Consider the following 13,596-nt stretch of genomic DNA (forward strand, 5'->3'; position numbering starts at 1 on the left):
AGGAAGGAAGGAAGGAAGGAAGGAAGGAAGGAAGGAAGGAAGGAAGGGGCTCGTTTAGCTGACAACTCAGGCCGCCACCCACAAGCTTTTCCTCAAGACAATCATCACCCTTGAGTATGCAACAAGCACTTTATGCAAACATCCCATTTCATCCCACGGAATGTTTAAAAAGTATACTTAAGAGTCAACGTTTAATAAAATTAATAAATTTTGCTGCTCATCAAGGAGACTTCTGAGTGAAATCAACACTTTTCGTTTGTCATTTGCTTGCTGGAGCATGCGCGGGGATGACGCCCAGTGCACCTTGGGGCCTGTCCTGACTGGCACTCAGAGCCCGCGGTTTTACCTTCCTTTGCTTCTTTGCCTGTCAGCGCACGCATCAACATGGTAGAAAAGGCAAACGACATCTGGGTGTTCTCATAAAAATAGTTCTGACTGTGAATCCCCCTAAGGAACTCGTAGGTCCGCAGGAGTCTGTGGACTGCACTTTGAAAACCTCCGACCTGGCTGAGGCAAGAGTGTTAGAAGGCGGTGTGGCCAGCCTAGAGCAAAGGGGCTGGGCAGGGCCTTGCAGCCTCGGCAAAACCTTTGGCTTTCCCTCTGAGTGAGGCCGACGGTCACAGGAAGGATTGAGTGGAAGAGTGCCAGGCTCTGGAGGCTCACACTACTGGCCATGTCCAGAGCTGAAGGGTGGCCAGGGCAGAAGCAGGAAGACAGCTCAAGGCCACCACGTGAACCCGGCTGATGGGTGGGGCAGTGGAGGCAGCGGGGATGGGGATTCGAGCTGCCCTTCTGCTCGGATGTGGTGCAGAACTTGAGAGAGAGAAGGATGTCAGGGATGATTCCCAAGGTGTTTTGGTGAGTGGCAGGAAGGACAGGGTACTCCCAGCAGAGACAGGGAACAGGCTTCTGAGGACAAGGTCAAGAGGTGGTGATGGACATGCTCGGGTGGAGATGCACGCTGAGCATCTCAGGGAAGTTGTGTGTGAGTCTGAATGTCAGGAGAGAAGCCTCAGCTGGAGCTCAAAATCTGGGGATGAGCCACATGTCCAGAGTCCTCCGAGGGGAGGCATGTGATAGGAAACACGGGACTTCAGGATCAGGGAGTCGTGGACGTAGGAGCACGTGAAGAAGTGCTTCCTTCTAAAAAAAAGGGGGGGGGGGATGTTTTCCCACAAAAATGGATGAGGAAACAAGAGTAAGTGGATGTGCACAAGAATCAGTTGAATACTCGAGAAAGAGAAATAGGGTAGGAGAAATAAAGTCTTGGTAGATTCTAGAACATTCTGGAACATTCACAAACAGACAACCAGGGAACTGGAAGACAACCGTGAGGAAGTCACACAGACTCAGCACAAAGATTTCCGTAAGTATGGAAAAGAAGCTGAGAGACATGAAGGAGGAACACCGCCTCACGCCCACCAGGATGGTTACTACCCAAACCAGAACGTGAGGAGCGCGGGTGAGGATGTGGAGCCCCAAGCGCTCTGGGCAGAAATGGAAAGTGGTGGCGTCGCTGTGGGAAACAGCCTGGCAGCTCCTCAAATGATAGGCACAGAACCAGCGCATGGCCCGGCAATTCCATTTCTGGGTACAAGGATGTGCTTGCACGCTCGAGTTCACAGCAGCACGACTCACGGGCGCTGAAATGTGAAAGCAGCCTGTGTGTGCGTGGACGGGTGGGTAGATGAGCAGAATGTGCCCCATCCGCACAGTAGAATATCACACAGCCTCACAACACCCACCAGGACGGGGATGAACCCCAAGGGCAGTGGGCTCAGCGAGAGAAGCCAGCCACAAAGGGACGCGCACTGTGTGATTCCACTCATGTGGGCTACTTAGCGTGGCCACAGCCCCAGAGACAGACAGTGGACGGTGGGTTCCAGGGACGGGGAGAGATGGCCAGTCAGTGCATAGCGGGGCAGAGCTTCAGTGTGGGAAGATGGAAGAGTTCTGGGGTGGGGGTGGGGACGGTCACACCACCATGTGCACGGGCTTGCTGACACTTGACTGTGCTCAGGAATGGCGACGGTGGCCAAGTGTCAGGTGTACTCTGCTGCAACAAAAAAAGAAGACACAGGACAAAACGAGAGGCCCCAGCAGAGGTCTAGCGGAAGACAGTGCCGCCGATCGTGGAACGCAAAACCTGGTGAACGTGAGAGCAAAATCATGTGAGATTGAAACAAGACACGAGTCCTCAGACCATAGCGCTGGTAAAAAGAAAAACCACACCTCTGCTGGGGGCGGCGCGCACCTGTGGCCACAGTGTCCAAACCCGGCGGGGACACGCCCGCTCACGGGACACACCCACTGCGGGGGACAAGCCCCCCCCCCCGCGAGACACGCCCATAGACGGGGACAAGCCCGCCCCCTCTCAGGGACACACCCACCACAGGGGACACACCCGCCCGCTGGACACGCCCACCCACAGGGACACGCCCACTCGAAGAGACACACCCACCCGCGGGACACGCCCACCCACGGGACACGCCCACCCGCAGAGACACGCCCGCTCGCAGAGACACGCCCACCCACGGGGACACGCCCACTCACAGGGACACACCCACACACGGGGACACTCCCGCCCACAGGGACATGCCCACCGCGGGGACATGTCCACCAGCAGAGACACGCCCACCCACAGGGACACGCCCACCCTCGGGCAGCCTTCCCTGAGGCTCCGACATTATACAAGTGGGAGGACCCCGAGGACCAAGTCCAAAGGCCAGTGCAGAGCACAGCCCCTTCCAGCCTGTGGGCTGCTTTGACGCCCGGAAGGGACCTGCCAGGTTTCCTGAGCCGGGGTCGCTGGGGTGCCCACGGTCCTGGGGGCGGGCCGGCTCACCTTTGCTGAAGAAGGTGCTGACCATGAAGCTGAAGGAGATGGATGAGGTGGCGAAGCACAGCAGGAAGACCAGGACCAGCGAGGGGTCGCTGTGAGTGAGCACAGCCACGTCCTTCTTCACCTGCGAGGGCATCCCGGTGGTCACATGGGCAGGGCAGGCCGCGGCGGGAGAGGTGGGGACAAAACCAGGAAGACCTTAAACATTCTGGCCTCAAACGAAGCTGGTGAGGGTGGGAGAGGGGCCGACTAGCCCCGAAGCCCTGGGCCACAGCTGGGGTTGCCCCGGGGTGCTGCGGGGCCTCTGGCTCTCCAGTCCCCTCCACCGGCATGCTCTCCATCAGGCCACACTCACCTTGACGCAGAACAGCAGGGTCACGCAGGAGACCGCCACGAGGAGGAAGAAGAAGAAGAGGAGGAACCAGGCGCTCCAGTGCAGCCAGCTGCTGAGCCCCATCATGCGCATGTACTCCTGGGGAGAGAGCCCCACACATGCACTCTGACGCGCCTGCTGCCTTGGCCCGGAGCCTGTGCATCCGTGCGGATGCGCGGTGTCACCCATGGGCCAAGAGGGGACAGCAGTGGGACGCCCGGGACACACGCTCAGCCGCGCCAGGCAAAAGACATGGTTCGCCTGTGCCCTCCTCCCCTGCCCTCCTCCTCCATCTCCCTGGTCTCAGGTGCTGCCCCCCGGGGATGCCCTGCCTGCTTCCGGAGGGATCAGCCCACCTTGCCCCTCACCCAGCGTGCCCCTGCCCTCCACTTAGATTCAACAATCATTCAACATTCCGCCATGTTGGTTTTATCTATGAATCTGTGGGCATAAACATTTGCTTCTGAGCCATTTCACATCTGCTGCCAACCCCTTCCACATCACACCATTGCACCGCCGTCCCGTCCCACACCCACGCAGACAGCACCCCATCCCCTCTCCCGGCCCCCAGCGTCCACATCACACCATTGCACCGCTGTCCCGTCCCACACCCACGCAGACAGCACCCCGTCCCCTCTCGCGGCCCCCTGCTTACAAGCTCCCCGATCACAGATGTGGCACCTATGAGAATATGCTAAGTGTCACAGCTGCTGCCGAAGAAAGAACTTCAAATAAAGTCTGGGTAATTTCGACAGCGTCACCGGCATGAGTTTATGTTGACGCTATCGTGCAGCTGTACTTGATTAAGGCAAGGACACCTTCCATACTCCTTCCCCCCGTTCCCCCCACTGCACCTGGTGGTGCAGACCTAGAGCTGTGCCTGACCCGTGCAGAGTGAACGGGCCTTCTGCCCGGCCACGAACCAAAATGTTTGGTCCCCCTGGGGTGGCTCTGTTCAGCAGGATTTAGATGTGAGTAGGTATATAATTTAGAGTTTTCTAGTGGCCACAGCAAAAAAGTTAACAGGAACCCGTGAAATTAGTTTAACGCTGTGTTCTGCTTGACCTAGCACATCCAAACCATGGTCTTTTCAACATGTCAGTCTTCAGCGCACTGCACACAACATGTGGTGCTTTATCAGGGTTGTAAGACCTGGATGCACCGGGCTTGATTTCACAGAAGCCCTGGGATTGCCGGCGCCACGGTGGGCGTTCCACCCCACGTCTGGCTGCTCGTATGGCTCAGCGCCCTGCTTGCTGCCTCCCCCTGGCGGCATGGCGCCTGCACTCAACCCGCCGAGACAGTTGGAAGCCACACAGAGCACGGCTACCTTCAGCTTCCTCTCCTTCTCCTGCACGACGGCCCGGATGATGGTGAGCGAGGTGTAGGTGAAGCTCAGCATGAGCAGCAGGGGGAGCTGGTACTGGATGGCGACCAGGAAGGGGTCCGAAATAAAAGGGGGGTAAGGGAACCTCTTCGCGATCACGGTGAGCTTTTCAAACAGCTGACGCGTGGAGGCGTTGGCGTGGTACTGCATGATGGCCCTGTCCACCGCGTGCTGCACGGCCAGGAAGCCTTCGCGGATGTACCCTGAGCGCGGAGCAGTGGGAAAAGCCACATCATGGGTGCTGCTTGCTCACTCAGCCGCGTGCCCTGAGCCATACTGGGGTCTCCCTGGTGGACAGGGCCACGGAGCGACGCCACCTAACGCCCCTACGGGGGCCCCATCCTCATCTCCGACACACGACCCCTTCCCGCACCCCCAAGACCAGCTAGGCGGCACTGGTCTGACCCTCTCTTCCATCCCCCTTGTCCACTTTGGAGGACCCCGCTGATTACATCGGGCCCCCCAGGATAATCAACAGTAATCCTGCTATCTTGAGGCCCGCTGAGCAGCAGCCTTACTTCCTTCCACCGGAGCTAGCGCCTTCAAGAGAGGCAGGCATCACAGTCCAAAGGCCACTGCTCAGACCTTCGAGTGCTTTGTGCTCTCTCTGCTGGCCCTCTCTGACCGCCCGCCACGTGCTCTGTCATAAAAGTCTGCCAGTGAGGCAGGAGGAGTGACAGACCAGGGGTGAGGGATTCCAGTGAAGAGCCTGGCCTGTGTGTTAGCCACTGTGTAGTGGCTGCTCCCAGCCCTGAGGAGTCCCCCTCTTGTCAACCACTCCCCCTGCTGAAAGGTCTGTGACCAGAAACAAAGCCACGGCAAACACCTTTAGCATGTGGATCTTCTCCTTCCTTCTGACTCTTCCAGGGGCTGAACTCCCTTTGGGGACCCCGTGGGTCTGAGTGTGGACATGGGGCTGGGGGAGCACGCCGAGCTTGTGCTGTGTGCCTGGCCTGCGTCCCTGCCATGGCTGGGGGCCTTCGTGTGCTCGCACCTGGCGTGGACTATCGAGTCCTCAACATAAAAAGACGTGGACCCTTGTCATCGGCTGGAATGCTTTCCCCAGGCTCCTGCTTGCTTTTCCTTCTTGGGCAAATTTTGAATTTATACCTAGTGAAATCTGCTTCCAAACTTAGGAAAGTGTACCCAAAAACAGGAGGACAGTCTCTCCTGCTGCTGGCCCCAGGCACCAGCCACGGTCTCTAAACACTGGCCGCCGCCTCCCTTCCTCCTGCCTGCCTGCCTGGCCGCCTGGCACTTCGTTTCGGGACATTCCTGGTTCTTTCCACCAAAACCTGGACACGCTCTGTCTCCTGCAGACGGTGGAACCCTGTGTTCTCTGCAACCCGGGACCCACAGACTGGGCTACTCCCTGCTCACCCCCAGCTCCGTTCCGGGAGGGCAGCCGTGCTTCGGGGGAGACGCACATGCTGTGTGGCCTGTGTGTGCCTGCCCAGGCCACACGGGACAGACCAACGCGCACACTGAGGGGGCACAACCAGCCAAGAGCTGGCTTCGGCAAGCGCCCCGCTCGCACAGTCAGACCCCGGACAATTGCTCCAGGACCACAGAGCTCCCGAAGCCCACACAACCATGCACAGCAAAGGCCACGGGGGAAAAGGAAGCATGAGGCCAAGCCCACAGACGCGACACCAATAGCAGCCTCTTTAAGACTGAGACACAGAAGTTTCCTTCAGGAGCACTCGTCCTCGGGGAAGTGGGGACAGTGCCTCTAAGGATGTGGCAGTCTTAACCCATCAGAGCCAGCTTTCCCGGACGCTTCCTTCCCTCTACGCGGCAGAAGACCGAACAGCCCTAAAGGAGTATTTCTGCAGAGGGACGCGAAGTGGGGCCCCTGTGACCGTCCCGTCAGCAGCCCCGGGAGGGATCGTGGCCGTGGCTTCTCACCAGGTTCTCCGCCGTCAGGGGACGCAGGCTCCCTTGGTCCTGGGTTTGGGAAAAGTGGGAAGAGCGAAGTGGTGTGCCATCCCTCTGTCTCTTTCAGGAAAAAGGAGCCTGTTTGGGTCCACATGTAGTTTCTTCGTGTGTAGCTGAACCGTAAGTGGTATTTCACCTACGGCACCAAAGAGAAAAGCACCCACTCTGAGGGATCCAGACAGAGAAGCAAACATTGTGTCCAACGAGAGAGTTTAGGGGTTCATTACCGTGAACTCCACACCCCCACAACCCCCCCCAACATCCACGGGGTCCTGGAGCATCATGGTGAGTAGCCCTGCCCTGGGTGGGGAAGGGAGCCCTGAGATGCGCTCCTGGGGTGTTCTTGCCAGCCCCGTCTTGCCAGCCACCTCCAGGAACTCTGCACCCAAGGCGCCCTGATCATCAGTGGAGGGTCCCCAAAATAACGCTAGAGGAACTGGATCACTTCCTGGTCTTGATGCCACCAGACAGGAAGACTTCCTTGTGTTTTAAATAACTGAAATCCTAGCGCTGGTGTCCGGAAGTCCCACGTGTCCGCTCCTTTCCCCGCTGCCCACTTGACGGCGCACAGGGGACACGTGGCAGGACTAAGGGGTCTGCAGTGGGCCACCGGCTGCCTTCCTCAGGCTTTCCAGCCGCGCTGGCCCGACGGGCTAGAGCGGGACCAGGGCACCCTTGGCGGGGACCCAGCCGTGCTCCCCGGGCCCCGTGGTGAAGCCAGGTGTGGCCCAGCGGGCGGGCAGAGAGCCTTCACAGGCTGGGCTGGTCGAGGAGGGGGAGGGGCTGTGGGGCGGGGTCCTCACCGCCAGAGGCAGGGGCTCCCCGCTGTGGTTGAAGGTGTGCTCAAACACCAGGGCGGCCAGCACGTTCGAGGAGCGGTTGTTGTACCTGATGTAGTCCTCAAAGTCTTTCTCCGAGGGAAAGCCGCGAGCTGTGGGAGAGCCGCGAGTTGCCCGAGCGCCCGTTCTACTGGGAAATTGGGCTGCTTCAGGTCATTTTCAGGAAAAGACTGCAAATGTCCAGGTTTCTCTAGGGCTTTGTATCCCTGTCCTCAGAGTCCAGGAGGCTTTCGTGGGGGGCAGAGAGACTGGCTGCCGTGGGGACCAGCGGCACCCTACCATCAGGGCGGCCGGGTTTCTGGGGAGAGCTGGAGGCGGCCTCCCTGCACGGGGTGGCCTCTGTCTCTGGCCATGTGGGGTGTCGTGATGGGAGTGGACACTAATGTCACGTGTCACACGGTTTCTCTGTCACCAGACCCCACGCCACGTAAAGGGCTTCCCGTCATCGCTCCGTGAGGGCCAAGAACCTCCCCCGAAGCATTTGCCACAGGACATTCAATAGGCCACAGGTGGTATACACCAAAGAGGAGGCAGGAAAAGCAGTAACACTTTTATCCTGGAAGCAAAGAGTGAGGCAAGGAGACAGGTGCATGTACTGGGCGTGTCCCTCAACGGGCTTCCCGATGCCTTTTTCGAGAACCGTCCCCCCAAAACCACAACCCAGGAAAGGTGCTGGCAGGGCGCACTCACGGCACACCTTGCCCGTGGAATTCCAGAGCTGTCCCCACCATGAACCGTTGGGAGTGATTCCAGAGCCCGTGCTGCTCCAGGGGTCACCCACATGGTCCCCATTTTGTAACGAGTGACCCGCCAACGAGGGCAGATGCTGAGTCCGGCCACTGGCTGGGGCGGCTCACCTGGGTTCGTCCCCCATAGCTGGACGGGAGGGGACCCAGAGGACACCTCACCTCTCATGTTGATGACCAGCGTCCTCCGTGCCATCTCCGTGATGGTCTTCACGGCGTCACTCTGGGATGGGATGTAGGCGAGCTCCCAGGTGTCGCCTGGAGGCGGGAAGCTGAAGAACAGGGGCAGCTCTCGGATGGACTGGCCGGGGTAGATGGTGGCATTGGGAACATTTTCTGACTGGATCTTCAAGCGGAGCCATATGAGGATCCCAGAGAACAGCAAGGGCAGGAAGAGCTCCAGGACGGTCACCAGGACTTTGCGCTTCTGCAAGAGAAAGGGAAGGAGCCAGCTGGGGGAGCGCGAGGCCGGCAGGGGTCACGGGGCCCTCCCTCGGTTCGCCCCTCCTGGGGCCCAGTGCACAGGGGCACGCGCCTACCTGCACAGTGTAGTTCTTCCAGAGCAGGAGCACCAGCTGCCTGAGCACGGCCATCTTCAGGCTGACGGAAGGCCGGGTGTGCGGTGGCCGCGGTGCACCTGGGGGCCCTGGGGCGGGAGACCCCCCTCAGACACAAGCCCTCCTCCCGCGTCCCCGCGTCCTGTCTGCCACCAGAGAAAGACACCAGCTCTGCTCCGTCCGCTCACGGAGAAAGCGCGCTGCTAGGCAGTGGCCGGTCTCCTGCCGAGACGCACCCTCAGTGACAGGCTCTATGGCCACGTGCTGCTGGAGGGGCTCTCATCCTGCGGGAGACGCCATATAGGTGTCCCCTGTGGTTCGGATGAATGTGCTACCTCTCTGCGCATCCCCCCTGCCCCCCTCTCCCGCCGACTGGCTACCCCGGCCACAGCCACGGTCACAGAACCGGTGAAAGCACACTTGGCTGGCCCAGAGCTGCGGGGCGGGGAGGAGAGGCCTGGGAGGGGGCCCTTGCCAGCCTGGCTGACCAGGGGACAGGACGTGGTAGGCAGACCTGTGGGTGGAACGACGGCCCTCAGGACCAGTTTTTCCTGCTTTAACCATGAGCACTGGTATGCGGCCTCCACGTGACAGTGGTCATTTTCCTCCAGAGAAAATCTGCCCCGTGTCACGTAGGAGTATTATGTTTAAACCTGGCACATATGGCCGCGCAGGGCTGCAGAGAGGCTGTCCTATGGGAGACCCAGCAGAAACGAGAGTGGGGCTTTCTAAAGGTCTCCCTCCACCTGGGGAAATGCATTTCCCCAGACTTCTAGTGTGAGTGGCAGAGACACGGAGCCCAACACACATGAGACACTCACCTGCCGCAGAAGGAGGTGGTCTGAAGGAGCTCAGGAAGACCCCACGATGCCCAGGACACGGCACCACCGCGTTCTGGAAGCTGCGGGCATGAAGGCCGGGGGCGGACGGGGCTGCACCCACCCAGGGTGGGCACGTGGGCGGCGGAGGTGGAGGGCCCCCCTTGCCCCCCAGAGCACCTGGTTCCCGTCCACACGGCGGTGAGGGCGCAGGGGGAGTGGAGGTAGGCCCCTGGTGCTCACGGTCCTGCAAGTGGGGAGAAGCCTGTGTGACGTACGCAGGAAGTTCTGAGCTCAGTGAACTGGCTCCACATGCAGGTGGGCGGATGTAGCCGCACACCACCCGCCAGGCGGGTTGAGAGAGCGCGAGCCCTAGGACAAACGTCCCTTAGTGAATGCCCAGAGGACCCGCCTTGAGAGCTCCTAGGTGTTTTCTCACAAAGGCCAACTATACATTTGGCCCCAATCAGTTGAAAGTCATTTCCACTGAAGCTCTTTTTAAAATTAAATTCTTGCTTTTTTGGGAAACGATGTGGCTGTCCATATCTGTCGGATGATAGTTACTCAAAATTCACGCGTTTAAGGGTCCTCAGTGAATACTCGTAGAGAACACAACTGCAAGAAGTTATTTACAAATCAACCTAAAATATGCTTTTAATTAACCATGTGGTTAAAATGTGAAGAGATTAAAGCTAAAGTAGCATGAAGTGCTATTAAGTGTCACCTTAATAAATGATCCAAATTCTTTCAAAATTAACAAGGTGGAAAAAGTGTCATAAAATCAGCTGCAGGCAGTTAATAAAAGAATATAAATAATAAAAGAATAAAAAATAATGAGACCCACGAGGGCCCGTGGTTTATCAAAGGTTTCTAGAAGTGCTTTAGGTCAGACGGGGGATGGCAGTGCCTCTAGCAGGGCCCGCCATCCCCACGACGTGACCTGGCCTGACCGGGGTGAACCTTCTTCCTCTCCCCAGAGGGGAATACAAAAAGGTCATGGTTCAAAGAAGTCTTCTGGTCAGACTTCTGGAGAAGTCTGGCTAGGAAAGGACACATCCCCGTGCTTACTCCTGTCTCTCCGGCCCGAGGAGAGGAGGGGGGACAGAAAGACAGACCGACCACGTTCCCACAGTCCCTACAAGGCCAAGAGCAGCACCCGCGCACTGACCTGGGTCCTGGGAGAGGCTCCTGGCCACGGTCTCCCTCCAGGGCTACGGCAGGACTGGCCGGGAGGAGGCGGCTCTGTGACCAGGGCTCTGGGGTGGGGCCTGCGGGCCTCTCGAGTGCAGCAGGGTGACGGACGCCTCACGGGACATCAGGAGGGGCCCAGGACTTGCTGGCATGACTCTACTGGGACCTCTGGGCAAAAGGAGGGCACTAGAGCATAATTTGGAAAATAACCAAAAAGCACCTCTCACCAAGTTAGAAAGTGAAGAGACCAAAACAGATTGCAAGCGTGTTACTTAAAACAGAGCAGATCCGATAACAAAGAAATATGGATGCAGGGAAACAGAGACTGCAGGGGTGGGTCTTTGTTCCCTCCTGATACGTGGAAATAGAAGGAGCTTTCACGTTAGACACGCTCACCCAGGCCTTGCTTCTGCCATCACCACCTCTTACAGACGAAGAAAGGAGGAGGAGGGACCCAGCCCTGATCACACAGCAAGAAAGCCGTGAGCCAGGACTACGAAAAGTAGTAAAATCTTTATAAAATTGTATGCAATGCTCCCACGACGCACCCTTGGAAATCAAACAGAGAAACTATTCCCTGAGCCCCACCACCTTCATGGGTATTTACTGGTCTCCCTCCAGCACCTGGCCGGCTGCCTTGTGCGTGCCAGGCCGCATCCCAAGTTCTACCGAATGCCTTACTTGTATCTGTTCTGTTTGAGCAGAAAGGAATTTAAAGGAGATTCCCAGAATTACAAAATCTGGACAACTTTTTGGTTATGAAAGCAAATGTACACGAGGAAAGGAAGTTAAATGTTCCTCAAAACACTTGACACTGAGGCACAGAGTCCCCAGAAGAGGTTGTGCAGAGCCAGCCCCACGCCTTCTACTCTAAGGTAAACACTCAGGTGGGGGCCACTTGCGAAGCCGCCTCCGCCCCACATGAGTGGCTGAGAATTTCCCCTCCAGGGCTCACTTCACTCCTCCAGGGACAGAGCCAGGAAGGGAAGGGAGAGCTTCCCCCCCCCCCCCCTAAAAGGCTTGTTTGCTCACTGTTAAAATATTAAATGTTACACAAAGTGTTGAGTGTTTCGGTGTTTGCTTTTTAGGTGAGCGATTGAACTGGTCCAGAGTGAGTGTGTCCTGTGGCCTGTGGCCTGCTGGTTTCGGGGAGCTCTTGTGATGACACACAGGATTCCTCCACCGAGGGCTTTTCCAGTAACTTTCTTGAGTACAAGAATTACGGGTTGTGCCAGTTACAAGCCCCTGTGGCCGCTCGGGTGCATGTTCAGAGCCCAGACACCTCAGCTTCCTCACCTGTGGTTTTCTTCATTACGGGCTTGAATCTGTCATCCACTGTCCATGTGCCCATGCAAAATAAGTTATTTCAGCATACATGGAACACAGCGGCGTTAATGCTTCTAGAGAGGTCACTCCCGAGGAAGCCTGAAGGCCAGCAAGCGTAAGTGGACAGGGCCCTGGGGCCAGGAACTCACCCTGTTGTGTCACGAGTTCCTGTCACATCCCGAGCTCAGTGCATCTCCTTCCAGGGAAGCCTGAGTCTGCCCAGGCCTGGAGGACGGCATGGTGAGAAGGAGGGGTCTCCACGAAGCTGGGCCTCCGCACATCACACAGAGGGCAGACAAGCACAGCTTTACCCTCTTTCCATGGGTGTGGAAGAGAGACAGAGCCTTACTGGTGGCGCTGGCCAGGACTCGGCACTTTTCCTGAGGACCAAGGCTGGTGAGGACCCAGCTCAGCTAGGAGAGCATTTCCTTATCGACACGGGGAGTCCACTACAGTGAGTGGTAGTAAAGGTCTATGTGTGTCCATTCCAAATAGGTACTTAATGCTTGTGGGTAGAATCTGCGGTCTTCTATGATACATAAGACAAAAAAACATTGATTCTTCCCACAAACATCTGCCCAGTGCTTGCTGTGCAAGGGGTGCTGAGGGTGTGGAAATGGAAATCATAACATTCCCATCCCAAGATGCTCACAGTCCACGAATGTGTCTGTGTACTGTAACTGCTGGAGTGCAGCCAAAGGAGGCATCATGAGATTCTGGAGAGGATTGAAATCATGTGTGTGTGTGTGTATGTGAGTGATTCTGGAGAGGACTGAAATCATGTGTGTGTGTGTGTGTGTGTGTGTGTGTGTGTGTGTGTTTGGGGAGAGGTGAGCGCATGTGTGTGTGTGTGTGTGTGTGTGTGTGATTCTGGAGAGGACTGAAATCGTGTGTGTGTGTGTGTGCGTGTGTGTGTGCGCGCGCCTGATGCGAGGGAAGCTCTGGGAAGGCCTGGGAGTGAGGGACACCGGAGACCAGTGTCGAGTGTCCTGGTAGCTGGGGGGTGGGGGGGAGGGGAAGAGCATGTGTGGGGAGCAGCCCGTGGTTCCGAGTACCTGGGCGGGGAGCAGTGGGAATGAGCCAGAAAGAGAAGCTGACCAAGGCCTCGGATGCTGTGCCAAGGCAGTGTGCTGGGCAGGGGGCATCCACATGGGCAGTAATGCTGATCTCCAGGTGTTTTGTCTGATTCTTTACCCAGCACTTGATCTCATCTTTCGGTGTGTGTGTTTTTTTGGGGGGGATGCACAGTAAACATGTGAAAATGTCTATTTCAGTGGATTCTGCAGATGCAAAGTCTAAATAGCAGTCAATGCTGTAAAGCATAGGAGGAAAGCGGCAGGTGCATTTAAAGGGTGGTCCCCACCAGCCAAGCCTACCACCAGCCTCCAGGCAGGGTGCGAGACACCATCTGCTGGACGAAAGGAATGGTGAGAAACTGCACTCACAGGTATTTTTCTTTAAAAATGAGGGGGAAATTGGGGCACCTGCGTGGCTCAGTCGTTAAGCGTCTGCCTTCGGCTCAGGTCATGATCCCAGGGTCCTGGGATCAAGCCCCACATCGGGCTCCCTGCTCAGCGGG

General features: G+C 57.5%; 1 protein-coding gene across 1 annotated transcript in view; it reads right to left on the reverse strand.

Annotated features, from left to right (window-relative positions):
* ABCA3 (ATP binding cassette subfamily A member 3) overlaps window positions 1-8,768 on the reverse strand; it is a 31,800-nt gene extending 23,032 nt beyond the window's left edge. The window contains exons 1-7 of the mRNA XM_021697998.2: window positions 8,665-8,768; window positions 8,288-8,552; window positions 7,344-7,471; window positions 6,511-6,676; window positions 4,546-4,805; window positions 3,198-3,314; window positions 2,846-2,966 (exon numbers count right to left, since the gene is read on the reverse strand). Coding sequence (XP_021553673.2) covers window positions 2,846-2,966; window positions 3,198-3,314; window positions 4,546-4,805; window positions 6,511-6,676; window positions 7,344-7,471; window positions 8,288-8,552; window positions 8,665-8,718 — 1,111 coding nt within the window. The 5' untranslated portion in view covers window positions 8,719-8,768. The remainder of the gene's footprint in view (window positions 1-2,845; window positions 2,967-3,197; window positions 3,315-4,545; window positions 4,806-6,510; window positions 6,677-7,343; window positions 7,472-8,287; window positions 8,553-8,664) is intronic.
* Window positions 8,769-13,596: the final 4,828 nt, after the last annotated feature.

Source organism: Neomonachus schauinslandi, chromosome 5 (assembly GCF_002201575.2).
Source record: "Neomonachus schauinslandi chromosome 5, ASM220157v2, whole genome shotgun sequence".
In the NCBI taxonomy this organism is placed as follows: domain Eukaryota; kingdom Metazoa; phylum Chordata; class Mammalia; order Carnivora; family Phocidae; genus Neomonachus; species Neomonachus schauinslandi.